The following is a 26,911-nucleotide window of genomic DNA, read 5'->3' as shown; positions in this document are numbered from 1 at the left end:
ACTCTAGTGCTTAAGGCAAGTATCCTCTGTAAAGAGGGACTATTTTTTAAAACCCAGCATCAGGTTTATACTCTCTTTGAAACGCAAGCACCATGAACTACACAGTTAAACATGCCACCCCTCCTGCTTAAAATGATGCCATATTTGCTCTGTTGTCCAGACAATGCTGCCCACCTCTGCGCTTGGACCAGGTATTACCCTAGTCATTGAGACTAGTCTTCCAGGCTCACATCCCCCTCTCATCCTTATGCCTCAGTTCAGCCAGGTATGCAGAACCTACTCTCTTCCCACTCACGCTCTTCCACATGCCTCCGTTTCTACCCATTGCTCTGAGGCCCCCGGAAACTGCTCCTTTTATCATGACAGCGGAAGCCCTCAAGCCTCAGAATTGAATCCAAACATCATCTCTTGAGGGAGACGATCCAAGACCTTTCCCCTCATCTCCTGTGCAACCCATAACACTGTCTATTCCTACAGAAATTGGTATCCCGCTATTCTGTAATTATTTGTTGACATAACCACTTTGACCTCTCCCAGACTCTGACCTCCTGGAGATCAGGGAATTTTATCTGATTCATCTCAGCCTCTCCAGTGCTAGATACACAGCAGACATTCAAAGAAATGCTTTTTGAACAAACAGTGTAACTGTGTTCTGGGGAAAGTTTTGACCCTCATTCCTGAGGTTGACTTGCATGTATTTCTCAATCTTTCGTAACCTATGACGCCCAATTCTTCCTCATCATTTTTTCTTTGCCAATCAAAATTAAAAAAAAAAAAAAAATTCCGGGCTGTGAGCTCTGGGGAAAACATTGGAATTACAAAATAGTAGAAGATTTGAATATGCTCCATCAAATCCTATCCACACACCCATGCTCAGTTTGGCCTGCCTCCATTTGTGAGTTAAGAATCAATAATTTACAGTGAAGTGAGTGTTAGGACTGACAGACTAGCCCAATAACTAACAGGCTTGAAAGGGAATGACAGTACCATTGGCTTGTTCCTGTTGCAGAAAAAATATCTTAGCATCTAAAAAATTAAATTGAGGGGCTTCCCAGTGGCACAGCGGTTGAGTGCTGGGTTGGGAAGCTGCCCGCAGACCTCTCCTGCAGCCCGCTGCTCCCCTCAGCAGTGTACCTCGGTCCTTCTGCCTGCTCTGCTCCCCGCTCTGGCTATGGTGAATTCTCTCACCCTCCTGCACTTCTGACTGTACCCAGTGCTTGTATAACTAACTAACTAACTAACTAACTAACTAACTAACTAACTAAATAAATAAATAAATAAATACATACATACATACATACATAAATAAATCTTAAAAAAATAAAATAAAAATAAATTAAATTGATATCTTTTATGTTAAAGGAAATGCAATATATTCTCCGTGAGTTAAAAAACAAACAAACTAACATATAAATGGCAGATTCAACCTCTTTTAGGGGTGGGCAGATAATATGAGTATTGCAGAAGGTAAGGTGTGTGTACCCACTGGCTTTGGCAAGCTTTATAATAACATTCTTTGCCTGTTGCATCCAACATCTCAATTTAAAAAAGGCAGAACAGTTCTCGTTTCTAAATTTTCTCAATCTTGTGTAATATATCTACTGTTTTTGTCACTGGGAAAAAGTACATATATACTCTGGGAAATCATGAAAAAATAAAACTTATTTGGACAAATAAAATGTTAACTAAAAATTCAGTTTTGACTCTCATAGACTATACCATTGTTTTATACTTATTGATTACAATTTATATACTTGTAACAATTATTTCAAAATGATTTTTCTTAAAAAATTTTTGAGATCAGTTAGGACTTTCACACGTTTTAATGATCTGAGATGTGACTCACGCCCCATAAATAAAAAATCAGGGGTCTTTCTGGTGGCGCAAGTGGTTAAGTTTCAGCACTATGAAGCTATCAGTAGCTACTGCAGCATGAATTTGATCCCCGGCAGGGAGGTGACCCACATGGTGCAGCAGACCTCAACTGTCTCACCTGCTGCTCCCCTCAGCAGTGTATTTCAGTCAACAGCTGTTCTGCTCCCCACTGTCTCTGGTGAATCCTCTCACCCCATGCACCTCTGGCCTACACCCCAGCTCTTGTATGTATAAATACTTTTTAAAAAATAAATAAATAAATAATCAACATTAAAAATTTCACAGGAAAAGCAAATTAATTAAATTTATCACACACCCCTAATATGAATAACATCCCCAATAAATCAGTGACTAGGTTTATCTTGTAGGTCCCCACTCTCACCGATGGTGTTGGGTTAGAGGGAATGAACTGAGTGCTTTTGTTTTTTTCAAACCTGTGGAAACCATAATTTAAAATCTGTTCTTCAGTGTGCCATCTAGGCAAGACTTACAGATCACAGCCGGCTGTTTTACACATAAAAGTAATTGAAAATCAAACACTAATGGAAAACATGAGTCTGAGCAGGACACCAGCGTGAGAATTCAAGATGTTCTTTATTCTAAACAGCTGAGTCCTCTCAGACACACTGAAACGATTACATAAAAGCTCATTGTGGTACCCAGCGGAGGGAACCATTTATAATTTCTGAGAGATCACTAGAATCTCAAGAACTTTTCAAATATCTCTGAGACTTCAAACATGTTTCACATGCGGGTTTTAAGACTGGTTCAGGAGGTGGGAGAGTAATGGACAGAGGGTCTCTTCTTAAACTACGGTAATTATGTGCTTTAGAATTAGTTGTTTGTCCCATCAAGACCTCATTTGCTCATCTTTAAAGTGAGGATATTGGTTGATATTGAACATACCTCACAGAGTTGTTAATGGGAGTGAATATTGTAATGAAAGGCCGTGGTTGTCCTCTGTGCTTTGCTTCCAGGACGATTCAAAGAATCATCCTCTGAGAAAAGTTAATGTTCAATGTTTAGAATCTCCAGGACTGGTGAGCTAGTGAAGGGTGAATATGGCACATAGGGACAAGTTTAGCCAGTCTGGCATGGCATGGAGGTAGTCAAAGGTGCTTGAATGAATGAACTGTATACTCCCTCTAGATCCAAGTGGCCAGCACCAATGGTAGGGTGAAGCCGTCTTTTGGGGAAAGCATTTCAGAAGAGTCAATACTCTGGCCTGAGATGATCTTTCATTAATAAAAAGAGCTATAATGGGCAAGAGCTTCATGGGAAAAAAAAAATCTAAATAGGGCCTCCTTGGTGGCCTAGGGCTTAGTCTCACTACTGTTACCTCTATGGCCTGAGTTCGATCCCTGGCCAGGGAGGTCACCCACATGGCACAGCAGACCTCTCCTGACTTGCCCACTGCTCCCCTCTGCAGTGTGTTTCAGTGGATCCACCTGTTCTTCTCCCCACTCTATCTCTGGTGAATCCTTTTACCATGCCCCATGCCTCTGGCCTATACCCCAGATCTTCTATGCATAAATAAATAAATGCTTTAAAAAAAAAACAAAAACAAAAAAAACCAAAAAAAACCTCTAGGGGCCTCCCCGGTGGCGCTGCAGTTGAGCGCTGGGTTGCGAAGCTGCCCGCAGCCTCTGCAGTGCCGGTTCGATCCCCGGCTGCTCCCCGGCCACCAGAGGAGGGTCCCACATGGCGCGCAGACCTCTCCTGCCGCCCGCTGCTCCCCTCAGCAGGGTACTTCGGTCCTTCTGCCTGCTCTGCTCCCCGCTCTGGTGAATTCTCTCACCCTCCCGCGCTTCTGACTGTACCCAGTGCATGTATAAATAAATAAACAAACAAACAAATAAATAAATAAATCTTAAAAAAAAAAAACACAACTCTAAATTAACACATGGAAAAAGGAACTAACAGTAACAATCTAGGCCAAGCTTTGCTCTTATTTTGTTCATTTCTGACCCAAATCTAGATACTTAACCCTTCTGCTCAAACCTCAGCCCCTATTAGCCCCTATACTAGGAGTCAATTTTGCACCCTGGGTTTAACTTTAGGATTCTCTTTCATCTGAATTATTTTAACTAGCCAACCACTCCCTGTCTACCTTTGAGAGGGTTCCCCCAATCTACGCATGCACAATCTGAAGGTTATTGTGACCCAAGAAAAAAAGAGGTTCAGTGAGGACACAATTTCAGGGAATTTCAAATTGGCTCCATGGTTAAAAGTGAGGCAGAAAAACACAAATGTTCTATCAATGTTTAAACTTCCATCAAAACATTTCACAGATTCTTCTTATTTATAGAATACCCAAAGAGTAAATTTCTATGTATTTGGATTCAGTCCTGGGTTTGAATCTTGAATTTGCAACCTATTCATAGTTTGATTTCAGACATATTAAGTGGGTGCCTTGAGTCTCAAAATTCTCACCCCTGACACTAATGATTTTTAGGGTTTAGTTTGAGTCTGATCTTAAAGGTATTTAGCACAGTGCCAGTCTTTTGGAGATGCTCAGTAAATATTCATTTATTTCTGGAAGCTCTCCTCTCTGAGCAGACGCTAATGAGGAAGGGGAACTTATTGGCAAAGAGAGGAAAGTGAATTCTTAGAAATGTCACTGAAGCTTTGAATGCTGTTGCCTGCACAGAAGGACTCATCATCCAGAGGTAAGAAAACAGTTCGTGCTCTTCAGTTCTGGGCAGTATATTTCCCATGGTACAAAAATCATTTGCCAGCACCTCAGATTTTCATCTTGGCACCCAATGTTCTCATCCCTAGCCACAGATATGTTGCCAGTTTCATTTTATTCTCCCCCAAAATCTTTGCTTTATTCTTAAGCAAAAATTTGCAGATGGGAACATTAATTACTAGTATATGTCATGCAAAGACTGTGGTGTTGCTATTAATAGAAAATAAATTCAGGTTCCAAATTTTTAGGTCTACAACCTAGACTTCTAATTATATGCTGCTCTTACGTGTAGGCTTTGTCATCATACTACAAAATGTAAATGTTCCTGATAATGATGGTTTCCCTGGTACCAGTTTGGGGATGCAAATATAAGGGTGATAATGATGATGTAGCCCAATGGAGGGATACATAGAACTGACATTAAAAGGGAAAATTACAATGAGGAAAGAGCCCTTGATGATTAGGCTGCCTTGCATGCCAACCCTGTATTAGCCAAAATAAGGGAAAAAATGGGAAACAGAGCAAAATGGGTAGAAGTATGGGAATACTCACTATGTGTTCACAATTTGAAAAGAGGAAGCACAGTAGTAAATTATTCGTATATTCTGCTCTTTACCTTGATGTCAGGAGAGAGGCTTGACCTAAGGTGAGGGAACCAGTCACCCCCGTAGTACCCCTAAAGTTCTTCAGATGCACTTCTTTGCCACTTCTTTTCTTCTGCAAGCACAGAAGCTGCTCCGAGGCTAAAGTTCCCCAATTGCTTGACCTGATCAGAGGCACCTTAGCCTCTGCAGAAATGCCCTGGGTGTATCAGTCTGAGCCCTTCTTTTGAGCTGTTGAAGAAATGGAGAATCTAGGCCAAGCTTTGCTCTTATTTTGTTCATTTCTGACCCAAATCTAGATACTCAACCCTTCTGCTCAAACCTCAGAGACAAAGTAGATCTATCTACTTCATAAAAAACCCCCACACACTTGAAGAGAGTTAGTTAGTTAGTCAGTAGCAGAGTAATCATAATTTGAATTCTCTCCTCTGGGTCATCTCCATTTTCCCTGGAAATATGACAGTAACTCTATCAGGAAGATGAAAAAATATATACATATATATATATATACACATACAGAGATAACTGTGTATATGTTTAGGCACGTATGAAATAGGTGTGTGTGTATATGTCTGTCCCTACATATATATATATATATATATAGAGAGAGAGAGAGAGAGAGAGAATGTATATATATATATATATATATATATATATATATATATAGTATGTCCCAAAAATGTTAGTGGAGTTTTAAGTTTTAATAATTGCAGGTGTGTACATGCTACACTACACAGTTACAAAAGACCATCATTAGAAAATTTAATTGAATTTTTAAGAGCTCATTTAGATATGTGATTTTTGAAAAACTGATTGAAATTTTTGATGCCAGTATTTTCCATCCTCAATCTCAGGGTCTGAAATCATAGAAATTATACAAATAAAATAAACAGTATTTTCAAAGTTTGCAGCATTTCTGATATTACTAATGCTAAATGATGAACTTCATAAACACATATGTGTCTTTCTGTACATACATGAACTGTCTACTTACTGACCTGTGGTCACTGTACATACTGCACTACACTCTGTGGGAATGGCTAAAGTATCATGCTCCCCACCAGACAATAATCTCCTTGAGAGCGAAGGCCTTATCTCACTCACCTTTGTGCATTTAGCAGTGTCTGGTGTGTTAATAGTATGAATAGCTGGATGATATCCTTTTACTACATCTTAGTCAGCTTTTTGTTGATTCCTGAGCTTGTAGTCTATCTCCAGTCTATCTTCTCCCACTCCATCCCTTAGAGTCCAACCCAGCCATGCAGTCTGTATCTATATTGTAGGTCTTGTTCCTGCTAAGCGTTTTCATCTTTTTATATAATTAATCTTTTCCTATTATTTAGATTCAACTAAGCAACATTTATTTAATATGCACAAATCGGGCCTCCCTGGTGGCACAGGGGTTAAAGTCTCAGCGCTATTAAACTATCGCTAGCCACTGCAGCCAGAGTTTAATACCCAACCATGGAGCTGACCCACATGGCACAGCAGACCTCTCCTACCTCACCCACTGCTCCTCTCAGCAGTATATTTCAGTAGATCTGCCTGTTCTCTCCACTCTGGTGAATCCTTTCACCCCTGCATCTCTGGCCTACACCCCAATTCTTATATGTAGAAATAAATAAAATAAATCTTAAAAAATAATAATAATATGCACAAATCTTGTTTTGATACTTTCACATTCCTTATCCCAAAGAATTTTTGAAGCTTTATGCAGAAAGAATAATTACCCTTGTTTTATTGGAAAGGAAATTGAAAAAGAAAGAAGGGAACAGTTGCTCACAGTAACACGGAAAATGTAAATAAAACTAGGTTCAGACTCCACTAAATTTCACTATATTTTGTTTAGCACACAGCTAACCCTAGAATCCTGATATGATTGCATGGCAGTTACATTGGTTCTTTTATTATCAAATTTCCCCCAAATGGTTAGTTAATTAGATGGATCCCATTATAGCCTCTAGCTAAACCCAAATATAATCAGGTCCCAGAAAAAGAGCTGCTTTAAGAAAAATAGAAATTTTATGACAGAAATAACCCCAAGAATTAAGGGTACTCATTTAAAACCTCTTTCCACAGCATTTTCAGACACACACACATAACACACACACATGCACACACAGCTTTGCAAATAAACCAACATGCAAGAGGCAAGAAGAAAACTATTCTTTTCCTGCTAGTTTGCAGTGAAGAAAATTCTACAATGAAGTAAATTATCTAAAAGAGTAGCCTTAACATATTAATAAAAATATTGTTTTACACAAGACATGGCTGCCATGCCTGTTCCAACGGAATGAAGAAGCTGCATATCTGAGAGGGCTGAGCAGAGTATTTTAATCCTTTGATACTAAGGAATTGGCAAAATATGAAACACAATAACACGGTAGGAATAATTACCACTGCGCATGCATGGATGAGACATCTCAGCGTATACTGTTTATTGGTCTTAATAGACTTTTATTGTTATAATTTATCACATTCCTTAGAATCAACTCTCCTTTCATTTTTCTTTGAGGGTAATTTCCTCATTGGTGATAGGAAGTTAGAAAAGCACATACTGACTTAGAAGTTCTTAGTTTAAGAAACTAAGTTAAAAAATTAGTTTAACTTTAAAAAGTTAGTTTAATTTTAGTTAAAAAATTCAGGAGGATATAATCATTTAGGGTCTTGAATAAGTCGAAAAGTCCTAAGAGTTAAGTCAGTAACAGAAAGAACCTTGGAAGAATGACATGTCTATTCTACTAAGACCTATTTTTTTTCTGTTGGGCTGAGTAGCGGGTGGATTCCCAGATGAACTGTGTTCTGTGTTGGACAAACTGCAGCAATGAATTACAGCAGAAAAGGAACATAATTATTTACACAGTGAAAATGGCAGGGCATTAAAAGACATCTGCCATCTTGATCTGCCAACAGAGCATCTTCCATATTGAAGCAATTAAGGGGAAAACAAGTTCCACAGAAATCTGTTGGTTATCTTTAAATTATAAAAGTAAAAAAAAAAAAAGCATATTTGATGCTCTTTGATGTTGCTTAAAAAAATGTTTTAGTTTAGAGCAAAGGAAAAGAAAAAGGAAAGATGTTTGCCAATTGGTCTAATCAAGGTGAATCTGTCTTGACTGTTCATCTTTCATTAGCCACACCTGCTTTCCAAACAAACTTCTTTTTGTTATGTTTTCATTTTGTTTTGTTTTCTAGTTCAAACTTAACTCTAAAGGTTTCAGGTATCAGAGCTCATTTGATCTGCAACTTCACCCATCTTGGATATAAAACCTGTGAAATAAATGTTTTTCAAGGTCATCTCTTCCTGGATTCAAACCCTAGATGTCCAATATAACTTTGTGGAATAATAAAAGGATGAATGAATGGAAAGGGTGGGTTTTTGACTCCTTCTAAACACTCCAACATCAAGATGGGTAGTTTTTTCAGCCTGAAGCTTATCTTATAATCATATTTTTCCATGATAGGTAATGTTTGAAATTTCTGAAGCACACTGCATGCTTTCCCATACACTTGTTCTCTTTAATGCATGCATTTGGTTAACTTACTTTTCTTAAATGTTGAGATACTGCCCCCACAGTGCCCATAGTCTATAGGGAGACAGATGGAAAACAAGTATGTAGAATAAGGAAAATACTGGAAGTTAATGCAGGATTCCTGAAGTGCAGCCGAGGAGGCACCCAAAATGGCCTGGGGATCCTGTAAAGGCTTTTCTTACAAGACATCCTTTATGGTGAGACTAGAAATAGAAGAAATCGGCAGAAAGAATACATTCCTGACAGAGCAAAAGTATAGACATAGAGAACAAGACATATTTGGGAAACTCGAGGTTATTTGAAGTTTTTGAAGCTTCAGTTGAAGGCAGCAAGAGAAAGGAGAGGATAAAGACAAAGTTTATGGGAAGTAAATATAATTTCTTGCCCACTAAGCCATGACATTTCAGTTACTCTACAGAAGATGGAGGGCCAGAGAAGAAGTGTGAAATGTCAGCGAGACATCAGCAGGTGGGTTCCTAAGTAAGAACCAGACTAACCGGGGAAAGGACTGTAGTCAGACAGGCCTGTTTGGAGGTCATCAGGATAGCACAGCTTCTCTGTGGGTAGGTCATTAATAGGCACTATCAGTATTAGCTGCACTTGCACAATACAGCTGACTTTAATACATGTTACGTTCTCCTGGGCACTTCCTCACACAAGGAACTATGTCTCATTCACTACTTAAGCTCCACTCCTAAGACACTTCTAGCACATGGCACACAAGAACAGCTCATTCCCTCTTGATTATAGACACAGAAAGAAGAGATCGTGAGAGGGGAACTAGGAAATACCTAGTTTTGGTATTTGGGTGAAGGGCACACTGACGCTAAATATAGGAGAAACAACAAAGGGCAGAGTAGAGCAAATAAAATAGGGAAGGAACTTCATGATGTCTAAAGGGCCACTCTTGTTACAATACAAACTGTCCAAGCTCCTAAAAATTGTCCTCTGCTGTTCAATGAAAAACCCAAGTGATTCTATGACTGGATAGGACTCTAATCTTTGTTGAGATGGCACATTAGAAAGTATGCAGGGCCTCCCTGGTGGCGCAGGCGGTTGAGCGCAGCGCTATGAAGCTGTCCGCAGCCTCTGCAGTGCGGGTTCAATCCCCGCCAACCTCGGAGCTACCCACATGGCGAGCAGACCTCTCCTGTCTCGCCTGCTGCTCCCCTTAGCAGTGTATTTCGTCAGTCTGCCTGTTCTGTTCCCCACTCTGCCTCTGGTGATTCCTCTCACTCTCCCTCACATCTGGCCTGTACTCCAGCTCTTGTATAAATAAATAAACAAATAAATAAACAAACAAACAAACAAACAAACAAATAAATAAATAAAAAGTATGCAGCCTGGGCTTCTAGAACCTGAGATGAGTGCCCATTGTGTCCGGCGTTCAGCATTTCTAGGCCTTTATCAAAACAGCAGCCAATCCACAAATTAGGGGTGATGCAATAATTGGCAAATTTTGTTTCAAAACAGTAATAGGATTAAGCAAGTGTCAAATATTCAGGTATTTATAATGTTAAAATTGTTCCTCTTCTAAGAGATACGGAGTAAAGCCAAGTTTTACTCTCCAACCCTTGCTCCTTCCCCTATACTTTATCAAATGCTTATTGTTTGCAACAAGAGGTTTGGGAATTTAAAATAGGAGGTTAATATTAGGACATTACAATGAAATTACTTTATCAAATAAGGTCAAAGGACAAAATCATATTATTTTCTTATTAGGATCTAACAATTTTGGTAAAAATGGAACATTTACAATTCTTAATAAAATAATAATGGAAAGGTAATTCCATAACACACACAGCCACAACACATACACATCATAACAAACATTAATTTAAACCTAATGACCAATATTATGCTTCTAGGTGAAACTTTAGCACTAATATCCCTATTAAAGTAACAAGTAAAACAAGAATGGTCATTATGGTTGTTATTGTTTACCTCATACTCTAAAAGTGCAAATCTATGCAACTAAACAAAGATATTTTAAAAAGATGAAGCAAATTGTCATTACTTAATTTTTATGAAGTTGTCTCCCTAGAAAACCCAGGAAAATCAGTTCTATCACTTTCGAACAATGTCTAAATAGTAATAAATGATTTGATGAAACCAGCTATAGTTTATACTCAAAATAGTGGCTTAGAAAATGTAATTTTTAGATGATATGTAAGAAGCATAATATCTAAAGAAGCAAGAAAAGATCGGTGAATGCTGTTATCAATTTGCATGAGTAAAGTCTTGCTGAGGAAGAATATTAAATACTCTATAGTTAAGAGCACAGAATAGGGGCCTCCTTGGTGGCCTAGGGGTGAAGTCTCAGTGCTATCACTCCTATGGCCTGAGTTCCAGCCCCGGCCAAGGAGCTAACCTACTTATGGCACAGCAGACCTCTCCTCTATCGCCCACTGCTCCCCTCAGCACTGTGTTTCAGTCAATCTGCCTGTTCTGCTCCCCATTCTCCCTGGTGAATCCTCTCACCCCCTGCACCTCTGGCCTGCACCCCAATTCTTCTACACAAAAATAAAATTTTGAAAAAAGAACACAGCATGATCAGAACTGAAAGGGCACTGACACATTGTGGAAGGCTATGTAGTACAGATGATGAGTCAAAGATTATCAACATTAAAAGATGAAGAAAACTTTACAAATCAGTTGCAAATTGATGGATGTACAATTCAAAAACTGGGTAAAAGGCAAGAAGAGCAATTCACAAAACAAAACATGAGAAAAAAATGGAACCCTGATAAAAATCTTAGTTTTAATAGTTATGCAGGGAATTGACATTTGAAGATGTGAGTATATTTCACTTCTTTATTTGTCAGTGATTTAAAAAGACTATCTAATGTTGGCTTGAATAAAGGAGGAAACAGGACCTCACCTCTTTTGCTGGTGGTTTTATAAATTGGCATATTTTTGATGGGCAGTTTGTTAATTTACTATCAAAAATTTTTGATCCAGTAATTCCACTCTAGAACATTAACCTAAAAGAATACTTTGGTTTTGGACAAAGTTATATGAAGACAATATACACAGATAATAATAGTGAGCTGGCATGACGTTCCATCATAGTGAAAGTTAGGAAGATATTTAGAAGAAAACATTGACGTATGCATGAACTGCTAAAAAATGTATATCACAAATTATTTAATAACATTAATAATAAGTAGGCATAATACTAGGTGGTATAAAAGTGGATATGTTTTTTATGATTGCATTTTTGAAAGTTCAGAATTTATGCTTCAAAAAAATCCAAAGGGTCATAGAAAAAGATTATTTCTGGATCGCATACTATCAAGTTATTTTGTTATTTTTAAATTTACTTCTGCTTGCTTGTATTTTCTAATTTTCCTATAAGGGATATGCATTAATTATGCAACAGAAGGAAATTATAAAATTCTTTGAAAATTTATTTTACTGCAGTTATTAAGGCTGTGACTAAAATCGAAATTTAAGCAGTTTGTCCCTCTTTGTTTATATTTTCTTTGGAACACTAGATTGATGAATTGAATTTAATTTCAATTTCTCCTCTGAAGATGGCTATAATTTGACTATAGGATAAACAAAGATTTTTTTTTAATTAACTAGAAAATAGGGGCTTTCTATTTATAATATAAGTGTATTAACCAGACAGAAGCCTCCAAATACTCAAACTTTTTAGTTTAATTTCACTTACTTACCCTGGGCAAGTCTCTGAAACTTGTGATATTTCATATTCCTTCCTTATCAAGAAAATGGGCATAAAAATAGCCAACACACCCTCCCAGGGCTGTTTGAGGCATTAATGTCTGTGAGGTTTCATAAACCAATGGAAAGCTAGATAGCGAAGAGTGGCTATTCTCAGCATTTTCTTTCTTTGCACTTTCCTAATCCATGATAAATTTCTTGTGTTTTTAGAGATGCCATCAGTCACATTTTCAAAGTAAACGCATCCTAAAACCTGGGTGGATCAGCTCTTCACCTGCCCAGATAGCCCCATTCTCGATATTAAAAGCCTCAGATGGACTTAAACGTTGAAGAGTCACCCAGCTTTCCACTTTCCTGCTGCCCGCTGAGCTGTCTTTGAAGCTCAGGCTGTAGGATGGAGGGAGAATAAAATGAAATAAAAAGCTTGTGTGCATTAAGATGGCTTCCCCTCTTCTATTTCTAAAGGCAAGGGATGCATATGCCGATTTTAGGCAAACACAATCCTGATTATTTACATGGCATAATGGAAGTAAACACTCAAGGAGAAAGAAACCTGATGCTTTCACTCAGCATGATAGAAACCATTATCTCATGTTTCTATGGAAAACAGTCTCAGCCGAGAAATTTGGTAACTCAGTAGGCTATTAATAGGATGTGGAATGTGATTACTCCTTTTGGATGACTTCAATATGTAATTACTTTTAGGAGCTAGTAGAAAGAAACTCTATTAAATGATAATTATAGGACTGTATTTGCTTTAAGGTTTTGTAATAGCTCTAAACATGGGAGTTTTCATTAACTGTTTGCCATAGTTAATAAAGTCATTTTTCTGAAAAAGTAGCAATTCCCTGCAAAAGTGGTAGCTCCACATAGGATTATTTCTTATAGGATAGGGCAGTGGATGCAGATTGCAAAATAAGTTGGCTCACCCACAGTAATACAAATAATATCCTTGGAAATATAGGTGGCATCTCAGAAGAACTGTGGCACAGAGGCTCCCTAGAGAACAATATGTCTTAGTATGATGTTTTCAGAAGGCAAACCGCAGCCAAATGCTATCGCACATATAGAGAGAAAGAAGATGAGGCAGGTGATAGAGGTGACGTTGGCACTGCAAAAAAAGCTGGAGCCACCTGCTGTTTCATTGGATGTCCTGAGATAAACAGGGATGCTGTTGGGAACACATCCAGGAGTTAGCCCACTAGCGCAAGTTGGGGGTTATATGAACACACAAATAAAATTTTGACTACAAATATTTGAGAAAACAGACAATAGAAGAGGTTAGGGAATAAGATCAGGTGAGAACATAACACTATTCCTAACAACCAGGTAGGCCAACTCACTTACGATTCATAAAACTGAAAATGTACACTGAAATCTTTTGTTATAAGTATCGTCTTCAGCATAAAACTGACATACGACTAGGCTAATAAAGCAATCTATCAACCCAGGTGGGATGAGAAGATAATCTGGGAATTAATATACTTCCAAGAGCAGGGATTCTCATGAACCCCCATAAGAAGTACACATTAAGGTATTATGAAAACACTGTTTATGGCATCTGTTCAATTCAGCTCAGTAAACATTTATTAAATGCATGTTAGATGCCAGGGTCTCCCTCCTTTGGAGAAATCCACCTTTATAAAAGGAAAACCCTATGTGAAATACATGTACCACCAAGGTGCATGCACAGCTAATTAAGAACTATTCATGTATTCAGTGCTATGCAGAATTATTGCTTGAAGGGGCTTAAGGTGCCCACATGTGCACATCAAGGGGAGCCAACAGGCAAAGGAAAAAATCCTAGTTTAAATATAAAACTAAAAAAGCTCTAAGTAGCTTTCAAAATTTTAAAATGATAGAAATCATTTGCAAAGTGAATTCGGTTGGTTTGTAAAGCTCCTTTAATGCACGTCTCTTCCTATAACTACCTTCACATCCAGCCTCTCAAGAGCAAGACCACTGCAGAGAGCAAACACAGGGAGAGAAAATCTCTGTCCTAGCATCTCACATGTTTTACCCCACACACTCATGTGATATGTACTGGATTCATAAGAGCCACGACAAAATGCTCTAATCCACTCAATAAATAATAATAGAGTATGTCAGCTTCCATCCCCTCAAATCTTCTTCATGTTCAAAATGGGAGTGACAGTAATAATCCCGACCTATAGTGCTGTTGAGAGAATTAAATGGAAAGTGTATGGGAAGGATTTTGACATGGTGTTTGGAACATAGCTACTGTATTTATGATATTGATGAAAATGCTAATGGTGATGAGGAAAGTAATAATACTTAATAGATTAATTTGAGATCCTGTAAGTCTGCTCTCAGTCATTGGAAAAGCAATCAATCTATGAGCTAGTACATAGTTAGTATGCACCCAGTGAAAACATATACACTCAGGAGGACCACCTTTTCTTCCTACTTTTACAGAGCTGCATTTTGCCAGGATTACAGAATGGGTGCAGACCACAATAGCCTGGCAGGGAGTCAAGAAAATTATTTTTTGATTCTAGTCCTGCCACCAGTTTTGTCAAAGGACTGCATCCACTTGGGCCTATACAACAAAAGAACTACTTTGGATAATTTGCAAGTCTGGAAACCCCCTGACTGACAAAATCAGAAGCAGAAATTGTATTAAACTTAACCATGTTTACAGTGGCCAAACTCTGCTTTGTTCCTGCCCTTCAGGCAATAATTCTGCAACTACCTCTAAGTATCAAGCTCTGTAGCCAACTACATTGCATTAAAACTGTACTTGGAAGGGAAGGCCAGCTGAAAGATTACATTGCCTTGCAAAGTTGAACTAATCTCTTTTAATGCTTTGCTTGATATCAATATTCATAAAGCCATGCTTCCCCCCAAGGGTTTATCAACCTCTTAAAAAAAAGAGAGAGAAAGATAAATGAAGTTGTTTGCATATTGACCCTGTAAGCTTCCCCACTTGGTTTTCCCACTGCTTCATGAATATCAAAGCCAACAAAAAGGAGTAAAATAAAATTAGACTCACTTATTCATATGCAGCAAATGAGCCCAAGTCTCAAAATAAAGGTGGCATTATTATTTCTTGTTTGTTCTCCAACAGAAAGGCATTATTAAGATTAGGGAAAATACTTGTGCCCTGTAATATAAAAGCCATTTATTTTTCATTTCTACTTCTCTGAAGGCATAGGAACCTTGGTACGAACCTCTGTTGTCTCTGACTGTGAAATTTGGATTGTGAATGATTTCAGGGGGTAGACTGAAGATAAATCTTGGTCCATTGGCTGTGTCATCCTTGTCATCTGCACTAATTGTAACAATTGGCTGAAAGAGAAAGGTGGCCCATAAATGAATCATGCTGACATTGGCACATCATTTATTAAAAAAATTTCTTGGCTGGCTAAGAAGCTCTGTTTTAATTAGAGAACATGGTTTCAGAGCTCTGCTAGGGCTCTGAAGCCTTCTTGGGTAGAGGAAAGTATCTCCAGGTGATGCTCTCAAATCCAAACTGTTTCCAAATGCCTTGCATATAGCCAGGGGAGGGAAAGCAGCTTTACCTGGTTAGAAAGTGGCTTGGTCTGATCACTCTCACAGATGAAACCTTCATAAGGAGCAGCAAACTTGGGAGCATTATCGTTGACATCAAGGACCCTGATGGCCACTGGGACTTTGGCTTCCTGATGCCTGTTGTCTGGAAGAAGAGAATTCACACTGTCATCGCTTAGGGAGGATTCCACATTAGTCTAAGGTTTATTCTTGGAAAGTGCCAGCTCCAGGTGCTCCTTGGGGCAGGACAGGGAAAGGTGTTATGCACATAAATGCCATCTAAATCCTGAAGTAGGGCCTCCCTGGTGGCGCAAGGGGTTAAGCACAGCATTATGAAGCTATCCACAGCCTCTGCAGCATGAGTTAGGTCCACAGGAAGGGAGCTACCCACATGGCACAGCAAACCTCTTCTGCCTTGTCCACTGCTCTCCTCAGCAGTGTATTTCAGTAGATCTGCCTTTTCTGCTCCCCACTCTGGCTCTGGTGAATCCTCTCACATCCCCGCACCTCTGGCCTGTACCCCTGTTCTCACATGCATAAAGAAATCTTAAAAAAAAAAAAAACAAAACTGATGTATGCTGAGTCCAAGGCATGGGGGAGGTGCTGAAATAAATGTCAATATTAGACCACTAAGAACTTTTCCATTTGCTGTGCTTTAATTCTAAATGCTTATAATAGAGCCCAGCTCACCAGAGAAGCATCAAAACCATCTGGGAACTTGTCGGAAATGAAAATCCACAGGACCCACCCTGATCTACTGAATACAGAGGCTCTGAGGGTGGGATCCAGAAATCTTTGTCATAATAAACCCTCCCCAATATTCCCACACATTATCAAATCTTAGAACCACTGGTTTATAGGTAAATGAGGACCCACAAATCCTGGCTCCAAGGAGTCTGCTGCTTTGGGTTTAAACAAAAACCAAGTGACAAAATGAAGTGGGGAATCCTTCAGCGATGCTTATGAGCTTCTTGTTGCTGAGGGCTATTTGCTATCTTGCTAATTCTATACCCAGCCCTGCAAGAGAAAATGAAAACATCTCTTTTTGCCTATGTATATTCCCAGATAAATGATCACAAATAAATTTTAAAGACTGAAAAAAATGTTCAAGGCTAAAAATTTTATTCTATCTCAGCTGTCTGTCATCTCCCAGAATATACAGAGTCTGAAGGAATATTTGGTAAAGCAGAATTGAAATCCTTTGGAGAATACTTACGAATTTCTGCTGCAAAAACAGATATGTTGAGCCAGGCAGTTTCTTCTCTATCCAAAGGTTTTGTAGTTTTAATAAAACCATCCTCTGGATTAATAGTGAAAAATCTGTCGAGGTCAGTATGACGATCGATTGAATACCTAAGCAGAATGTAAATGAGGCAATTAGACCGAGATATTCCGAGAGCTTAATACTTGAATATTTTCTCCATGCTATATTTAAAGCCACTTTTTTTCAATGAATTGATTGAGCTTGGTTTTCTTTTTAATCAAATTTACTTTTCAAACTTCATACATGAATCTTTTATTGAAATCATTTTGCCACGTTGGAATACTTTATTCAGTACAATGAATGAAAGAGCTGTTTAGCATATTTGATTGAGAAGAATAATAACATGTTGCATATTTCTCCATATTTACTACAATCATCCGCCATCTGAATATTTATGAAACTGCATTTGGGAAGTGGGTTTGCCTTGCTCCCAAACTACTCAGAAAGTCACAAATGTATCAAACCTTTGCCAGATTTTTGCATATAAAATATTAAATAGTTTCAAGTTTATTTAAATTTATCATCAAGGATCATTTAGGATCCTAAAAAAAAATCAGTTTCCCCCTTATGGAAAGAAAAATGTTAACTATTTTTTTGGCAACTGTATTCAGTTTATTTATTCGGTTTTAGGGGTTCTTGGGTCTCTTGGTTCAGAATTCCAAGATGAAATACATCAATCAGGATGGCCATTCATTTAGAGAGCATTCTCCCCTTACCTAATCAGTATAGATTATGACAAGTTTTCTGCTAGAAAATGTGTTTTGTTCTAACAAGAGACAAAGTGACTTCCAGAATATTATTGGGGTATATTTATGTCATGGTCGGAGATGGGACTAGCAGCATGGCCTGTATTGAGGTGTGATAATGTGACTTGCCTAGGATGCAGGGGGAGTTGTAAGTAATAATCAGAGTCCTAGCTTTATGAATCTGTTGAACTCCAACACACTAACTCCAAAATGAAGAAGAGTGAAGACGGCTACATTAATTCAGGTAGCATGCCTAGCTTCATAACTGGGTAGTTTCTTCCTCTTGATGGTTAGCTATGTTTACAGAGTATGTCTGTCTGAAGGCATATATTGAGGGTCATAGAACTGAAGGATGTTAGAGGCACTAAAATCCATGGCTGTTAAGAGTTTAATCTCTTTAATGTACAAATGATGGAATTTGTAACTGGTCTATTATCTACTTAATGGGGGATCCAATATTAGAAGCTGGATATTCCATGTTCCTTCTTGGAAATGTGCTCAGAGCACCACCTCACAGTATAGAACACATGAACGGTCAGATGTATTCTCTTCCCCAATGAGGAAATCATCACACACCCTTTACGTGTCAGTAGAGGCTCAGTAAATAAACCCTCATGTAATAGCCTCATGTGGAGAGATGGGGGGGGCAGATAAAAGACTTTTCTTCCCCTGCCACCTAGATACCACCTAGTTGACATGACGTGACACATAGAAAGAGAAGTTAAGGGTGTGGATCTGTAAAGTACTAGGTATAAGTCCATGTTCCACTCCAAAGCTGAACGTTACTGGAAAAGCTACTTAAGTTTTTTGAATCTCAGCCTATTTATCAGTTAATATCTGGAATATTAATAGAACCTAATTTTCAGGTTATCAGTAAGAATTGCCTGAAAGAACAGATGTTTAAGATACATTACCTAGTGTCTCACACAGTGTAAGCCATACAACAAATAATAGCTGTCCTTCAATTTGCAGTTGCTGCTGTTCTAGACTGAAGACAGAACAGGGAAGCTGTCAGTGACAGAGTGTGAACTTCATCCTATAAATGTATAGCCAGTGAAAATTCATGGAAGGCTTTTGATCAGAGGAACAAATAAATGGTATAAGGGTGATGAATAGGTAGGGTAGGTAAGATGCTCTGAGCAAAGGAGTAAAGGAAGGGGAAGGAGAAACTAGGACCTAATGTATATTTTAAGAAATGAGGTGATGATGAAGAAACACCAGTAAGACTCAGTGGTCTGAATATCTGTGGGAGGCTAGGAGAGTTCCAGAGAGTCGGTTGTCTGTCAGAGAGAGGGAGAATTGGATGACACCAACCCAAAGTCAATTTAGCAGGAAGGAGAGGCTGAAAATCTCCTAGGACTATGCTACTTTTCGTACTAACAGAGCAAGTCTATTGTCTGTTTCACAGTCAGGGATAGTCAGTCTTTTCTTCTTTAAGTGTGTTACAATAAGTACAAGCTCAAAAATATCTTTTGAATAACTGAATCAGTGAAAGAAAAACCAAGTGGGTGAAAATGTACAGCAGACAGCAGAATAAATACAGAATTAGAATCATGGAGAAAGATCAGCTCAGATCTAGAGAATCAGGAGCGCTGACTCAATTTAATCATGGTGTGGGTGAGAACTCCATAGGAGAATGGACAGAGAGAAAAGCCGAAGCCAAAAGGCTGTGCCTGTGGGAGCCTTCAATGCCTGGACTGGGCATTGTGAAGACAGCAGGTGTGGTTTATCTGAGGCATGAAGAGTTTATTGCTGAGGAAACTCCTAAGGAAAGAATATTTGAAGAAGTTAATGGTGAGCCCAAAAGGGTGTCTAATGCTATAGAGTCTAAGAAAAAAAGATCTGTAAAACATCCAAGCAGTAAAGAATGTGGGTGACTTTATAAGGTCTAACCCATATGTCCGAAGACAAAAATTCCCTTCAAGATGAAGATAAGCAATCAGGAGAGTAGGTAGTGTGGATAGGGAGCCCATGAATAAAAAGCTTTGAATGTTCTATTTGTTTGGCAATTTTAGGAACAGGGACCCAAGTGGGTGAGGAGGGTTGGTTCAAAGCTGGTAATGAGTATCTCTGGATAATTATAGACATGGAAATTGCCTACATGCGCAGAGCAGTTACCATGGAATGCATGACCCAAATAACCAGCCGCAGATGTGGCTCCTTGGGGACAATGAGGTGCAGAGGAAATCAACCCTTGTTCTGTGTGCTCTTACGTCATCACTCTTGTAAAAAGTTGCTAATGCACCTTGATATTCTAGGTCAATGTTAGCTCATTTAAAATTCACACCATGAACACTTTTGAGTAGTTTAAAGGTGTTACAGTGACCCCCAGGTCATTATGTAATGTCTTCTGCACTGAGAGAACACAGCAGTACTCAATCCTTCCCAGGAAATCTGTTCATTAATGGCTGCTTGGTTAGAGGCAGAAGCTCAAAAGGGACTTAAGGGCAGGTCTGGACTAAAATCCAGTCTCCAGCACTGCCTGGCCATGTGAGTGAGGAGGACATGCCATCCCTCTGAGCCTCAGTATGTTCATCTAGGGGATCCTAAAACAGTCATAACCTCAGAGGGTGTCTGAGGATTAACTTAAATGAACTTATGTAACACGTTGCCTGGGGCCAAGAAGAGGCTCAATAAAGAGTAATTCTCTTTCTTTATCCCAGAAGGGTCAACTTTCAAGGACTTAAAGGCAAAGGAGTAGCTTTTACATTTGTAACTTCCTTCTGCTCTGCCAGTCTTTGCTTTGATATAAAGAGAAAAACTCCAATATCCACAGCAAAACTTTTTCATACTCAGAGTCACTTACTCTTCTTCCCCCTCTGCTTTGTTGAGATGTGATTGACAAACATGTGTATATATTTAATGTGTGCAGATGGTGCTGTGATATAGTTATACCAGGCAAATGATTACCATGACCCAGCTAATCAACATATCCATCACCTCACATAGTTATTAACTGTGTAATGTGTGCATGTGATTTGAACACTTAAGATCTGCTCTCTTACCAAATTTCAACTACCTGATACATTATTATTAACTACACTTATCATGCTCACTAGAATGTAATCGTCTTATTACTGAAAGTTGTGCCCTGTAACCAACATCCACTTCCCCATCTGCCCCCAGTCCATTCTTGGAAACCAATGTTCTACTCTCTGTTTCTAGAAGTTAGACCTTTTTATTTTTTAAATTTTTTTATTTTAAGATTTATTTATTTATTTATTTATTTACACAAGCACTGGGTACAGTCAGAAGCGCGGGAGGGTGAGAGAATTCACCAGAGACAGAGCAGAGAGCAGAACAAGCAGGCTGATGAAACACACTGCTGAGGGGAGCAGCGGGCGTGGCAGGAGAGGTCTGCGTGCCATGTGGGACCCTTGTCCAGCGACCAGGGATCGAACCGGAGCTACGGAGGCTGTGCCACCGAGGAGGCCCAAAGGTAGACCTTTTTAGATCTCGTGCATGATATCAAGTTGTGTTTGCTTTCAAAGTCTGGTCTATCTGACTTAGCATAACATTCTTCAGATTCATCTACATCATTGCAAATGGTTGAGTTGCCTTATATTCTAAGACTGAATAATATCCCCTTGTATGTATATGCTGCATTTGGCTTGTCCACTCATCACTCAGGGAACACTTAAGATGTTTCCGTGTCTTGGCAATTGTGACTAATGCTGTAATCAACATGGGAGAGCAGATACTTCTTCAAGACACAGGCATTATGGAAAACAGCATCAAGGTTGCTCAAAATGCAGATGGTGGCTGGATTTGTTATGTAGGCCATAGCTTATCAACCCCGAACCAGGTGGACTCGCCCCTAGTCTTTGAGTGTGCTGAGCACAACACACAATCTACAGTGCCATGGCAATGTGGCAAGGTAAAACCTGCATCTGATCCAGCAGCAGGAAGCTCAGGAAGAATTCTTAGAAGAGGGGACATTGAAGATGCATGAAATGAGTATCGTGCAGCGTATTGGGAAGACAGGGGAGACCCTTCACCAGGGGAAGAACATACAAAGTTCAGGGACTAGGAGAAACAAGTTCTATTCAGAGGACAGGAAATATCCCAGTTTAGCTCTATCCACAAGTCTGGTGTGAAGGGAGGGTAAGAAAGCAGGAGGTGGCAGGGCACAGAGACTTGAAGAAGAGCCTTCTTCTAACTGAGATGGTAGATATTACTTTGTAGGGACAATGGGACCAATTGAGAACTGAATTTTTTGTTGTTTAACTGAAGAATTCTATCATTTTTGGCCATACATTTTAAAGCAGATCACTCTGGCTACAGGATTATGATAGGAAGGTAGGTGGGAGACCAGGAGGAGGGAGGTAGAGGAAGGAATCCAGGCAAGGAAGGATATGGGAAGTGGTCATGGAAGAAAACCCTGCGAAAGTCAAGGACATGTTTCATCTGGTCTATGAATGTCTTTTTTTTTTTTTTAAATCAATTGCATTTCTTTTTCTTTTTTAAAGACTTATTTTTATTGGGGCCTCCCTGGTGGTACAAGAGATTAAGACACAGCACTATAAAGCGATCTGCGGCTACTGCAGCACAAGTTCAATCCCCAGCTGAGGAGGTGACCCACATAGCACAGCAGACCTCTCCTGTCTCACCCACTGCTCCCCTCAGCAGTGTATTTCAGTCAACCTGCCTGTTCTGTTCCCCACTCTGTCTCTGATGAACCCTCTCACCCCTCACCCCTCTGGCCTGTACCCCAGTTCTTATATGCATAAATAAATAAATCTTTTAAAAATTAAAAAATATTTATTTGTATTTATGCATACAAAAATGGGTGCAGGCCAGAGGGGTAGGGGGTGAGAGGATTCACCAGAGACAAAGTGGGGAGCAGAACAGGAAAGATGTACTGAAATACACTGCTGAGGAAAGCAGCGGGTGAGTCAGGAGAGGTCTGTTGCACCATGTGGGTAGCTCCCTGGCTGGGGATCAAACTTAGGCTGCAGTGGTGATAGCATGATAGTGCTGAGACTTGAGACTTCACCTCTATGCCACCAGGGAGGCCCCCTATAAATGCCTTGACTCTGCAACTTGAGTCTCCTCCTCAGCCTCTCCCTCTCTTAAGTTGCTCATCTTCATCATCTGCCTTGTGAGTCATTAACTCAGCAGGGGAACAGGGCAGGCAGGATTCTGAATCACTGTTCTAGCTTGCTTTTCTAAGTCTTAAAAATTATATTCTTAATATTCTTAGTAATCAAATCCCCTACATTTGTCTGCACTGAGCAGCAGTGAGACAGCAAGCTTGCTTTCCTAGCCTCCTGCTCACTGACTGTGGTTTTTGGCAACTCACTCTACCTGCAGAACCACATTTCCTCTTCATTTAAGGCATAATTGTTCCTATAAAATTAGTTGAGGGGATTAATTAGATGATATGTCTAACCTACCCAGTAGAGTAACAGGAGCATTGGAGGTGTTCAATACCTTATAATTACCATAATTATTTCACAATCATTTTTTTAATGCTTTCCCACAGTTCCCTGAGGCAGACAGGTCCAGATGAGGGTTACAGCACCTATAACACACTGGGAAATCCGCTCCAGAGAGGAATGATGTAGCATGAGCAAGGATCCAAAAACCTAGGAACAGAGATGGAGGGGAACTCCTCTTTTTGAAATCTTAACCTTGTTTTCATTGCATTGAACCTGACCATCTTAGAGCCTTTTTGAAACTGCAGGATGTGGTTCCTGCAGGATTTTCCCAAAACCTCTTGCCCCAAAAATGCCCCAACCAGTCTTTTAAAATAAATCTGTCTGTACCTTATCGGGCTGTTGGCAGCATCGGGGTCTTTGGCATGCACTCTTCCAACCACAGTGCCAGCAGCTGCATTTTCTTGGACTTCATGGATATAACTTGGGGCCAAGAACATGGGGGGCTCATCAGCATCCTCTACTGCAATCTTGACCGTCACAGTGTCCTTGAAAGGCCCATTGCTGATGAACTTTGGGTCGATGTGCACGTTGGCTGCCTCTACCTTCAAGCTGTATGCTCTTTTGGTTTCAAAATCTACAGGCTGGCAAGAAGGAAGAGAAGATTGACAACCAATTCCTTGAAAGAATAATGGAGGAGAAAGACCAGATTGTTTTATAGGGCAGAGTGAATAGTTCCTCAAAGAGAGAAAATCAGTGTCTATTCAATATCCAATTACCTGCGCCATTTGGTCAGAAAATCAGACAAATCAATTGCTGAAACTTGGAATGTGCTTAAATGGGTAATTCAAAGAGCATGACAGACACAGAAGGACCGCATCATCTAAAATGAACCTCATTCTATATAATAACAGCAAGGCTGCCCAAATCAGTCACTAAAAATTATCTCAGGAAAGGAATTAAAACTTTACAGGAAATAAATGTTGTGCCCATTCTGTGAAGTACTCAGAATTTTGGTGATAAATTTACCCACTGGACTTCAGCCAAAGACCAAAGTTCTGTCTTGTGAGAGGATGAAAGTCCTCCATGCATAAAAGCATCTGCCTGATCATGTTGACAGTCTCATCTTGTCCATTTCTGACCATGTAGCATTTCTCAAAGCCAGGGATCCTTACCAGCAGGAGCCTATAAGATGACTTAGGGTGGCTTATGGTGGGTGAATTTGTTGAAAGACATTAACTTACTTATTTACAAATTATCATTTTCCCAATTATTTTACTTCTGAATGCATTAAGGAGAATATCTCAGTAGAAACCTAATTTTTAACCAATCTGTTGTTCTTTGTAATCTCCCTTTTTTAGGGACCACAATACGAATCCCTAGCTGAAATGCATAGTTTTGCTTGGATTGCATTTGTTTTCAGGTTACCTTCTATTTATGGTAAGACAATAAGAATATTTATGGCCGGGCAATAAGAATAATGTTTCCTGTAAAAAGTATGCATGTAGTAAAGAAAAAAGCCCACTTAGAGAAAAAGAATTATAAACTATATGTTTTACATGGATATGAAAAAATGGAAAAGTAGCATTTGAATGGTTGCAGTTATAGGGAAACTAATTGCACACATCCCCTAGTTCTTAATGAGAGGAGGTACAATGATCAGTCAGCATTATAGCAAAGAAACAAGTCCTCAGGAGAAAGAAGCAGAATTTTCTAATTAGTACTCTAGATGATGCTGAACTACCAAAGGTTTGCAAAGAATTGGGTCTTTAAGGCGAGCATGTGACTGCTGGATGATTGTCATCTGCCTGGCACGCACTTAGCTTAAATGGACACATAAATAAAGGCTTGGTCCAGACCTAATAGTAAAAAACTCCAAACAAAGGATGATTTCAGGAAAGTTAAAAGCCTTCAATATCTTTGACACTTTCCCATCAACTTCCCACCCAAATCTCTCCAGAGTCAGGGACGGCTCCTTTTACTTGAAGTGAAACCTGACCCCAACAGTTCCATCATTCTAGGATTCAGCAGCTGAAATCTGGTGCTAGGTTCTGAGCACCAGAAAGAAATGATATGACAGGATGGAGGTATGAGATTGCTGCAATTTTTCAAAAGTCTCTACAAATACTAGACAAAATTAAAAAAAAAAAAAAACCTGAAATATGATAATACTGTGACCAGATGACCAGATAGGGAGCTATCTTCTAACCTCAGATACGCTATGGATATTCCTAGAGCAGAGTCTTCTGAAGTTGGCTTAGCCAGATGCCAAAAGACTCAAAGCCGTGTCCCCACCAGAAAGCCTGTTGGTCCTAAGGCTAACATGGTCACACTACTATTTAATGCTTTCAAATCCCAGGCAGAAATCTCCAGATCTTTGCACAGGTTCATCTGGAATGCCCTTACCTAACTTAGTGATATTTTATTAGGGCTTCTGGCTGGCAGTCAGCTCAAGTTTTACTGCCTTACAGAGTCCTCCTCAACTCCCGCAACTGATCTGTATGGTCCCTTAGCTGTCCTCTGCAGCCCTCTAGCTCCCTGCCCTGGCAAGTGGGAAGCAGCCCAAGGACTCTACTGGTCTTGTTGATCTTTAATGATCTTTGCCTCCCTTGTGCCCAGGAGTCATTGTAGCAGGTGGTCATATGCTCCAATCATTTTGACTGAATGGGGAGCAGGGCTGCTGTATAGATAATTGCATTACCTACAATTTACTTGCTGCCTCCTTTGAACAACAACAACAAAAAGGATTTAAGGTAGTTTCCCATGAGAACATTTATATACATGCCATGAGCAGTTAAAATAAAGCTAAATGAAGCAACACACTACATAAGCTGTAAAAATCTTAATACCCCTTGGTTTACTAATCCCACCTCTGAAAATTCTCCCAGAGGAATTCATTCAACAGGAAGCCAAAAGATTGTCCAAAATGCATGATGTTTGTTAGATATAAAAGAGGGTTATATCTAAATCAGGAGGAACACACACCTAAAACACCAAATCCAACTGTGAGATTTTATTAAGGAAATAACAGTCCATCAATGGGATGGGTTGTTATGTAGTCATTAAAAATGATTATGGATATTATATAACAGCATGTAAAATGCTTATGTTGTGACATTAAGTTAACAGATCACCCTGTGATTGCAACTGTGTTAGATGTTCTACATCCCTATCCATACACACGTGAACAAACAATATAAAGAAATAATTAACCATAAAGGTAGTTTTACTAAGAGAGTGAATATGTGAAATGTCTTCTAATGCTGCTCTCACACAGCTTTACAAGAAGTTTACTTGGTTGAAAATAAAGAGCTCAGACACTGAGCCGGCACCCCTCAGGGTAAATAGGAGCCCCACTTGGTGAAGGGCGTTGCAGTGAACAATCTAGATTTCCCTCCCCATGTCTACCAAACCGCCAACAGTCTCAGCTTGATTCTGCTTCAGCTAACCATAGAGGCTGTCTTAATATCTGAGGGCAGGCTCGCTCTCTCAACATGCCAACATACACTGGCGCTGTGTCTGACAGCATCAGTACTCAAGAATATTTATTGTTTCCTAAGCTATTCAGTAAAAGAATGACTACCTCCTAATCACCTCTTGAAT

At 39.4% G+C, this 26,911-nt stretch overlaps 1 protein-coding gene across 1 annotated transcript in view; it reads right to left on the bottom strand.

Moving 5' to 3' along the window:
• The window catches only part of CDH11 (cadherin 11), a gene marked incomplete at its 5' end in the record, with an annotated part of 48,851 nt that overhangs the window by 3,522 nt on the left and 18,418 nt on the right, over positions 1–26,911 (bottom strand). The window contains 4 exons of the mRNA XM_084257110.1: positions 15,581–15,698; positions 15,932–16,065; positions 17,137–17,273; positions 23,699–23,952. Of these exons, the coding sequence (XP_084113236.1) occupies positions 15,581–15,698; positions 15,932–16,065; positions 17,137–17,273; positions 23,699–23,952 (643 nt within the window). The remainder of the gene's footprint in view (positions 1–15,580; positions 15,699–15,931; positions 16,066–17,136; positions 17,274–23,698; positions 23,953–26,911) is intronic.

The sequence above is a fragment of the Talpa europaea genome, assembly GCF_964194135.1.
Source record: "Talpa europaea genome assembly, chromosome: 16".
NCBI lineage: Eukaryota > Metazoa > Chordata > Mammalia > Eulipotyphla > Talpidae > Talpa > Talpa europaea.
Note: the sequence above shows the minus strand (reverse complement) of the source record. Positions and strands in the feature narration are given on the sequence as shown.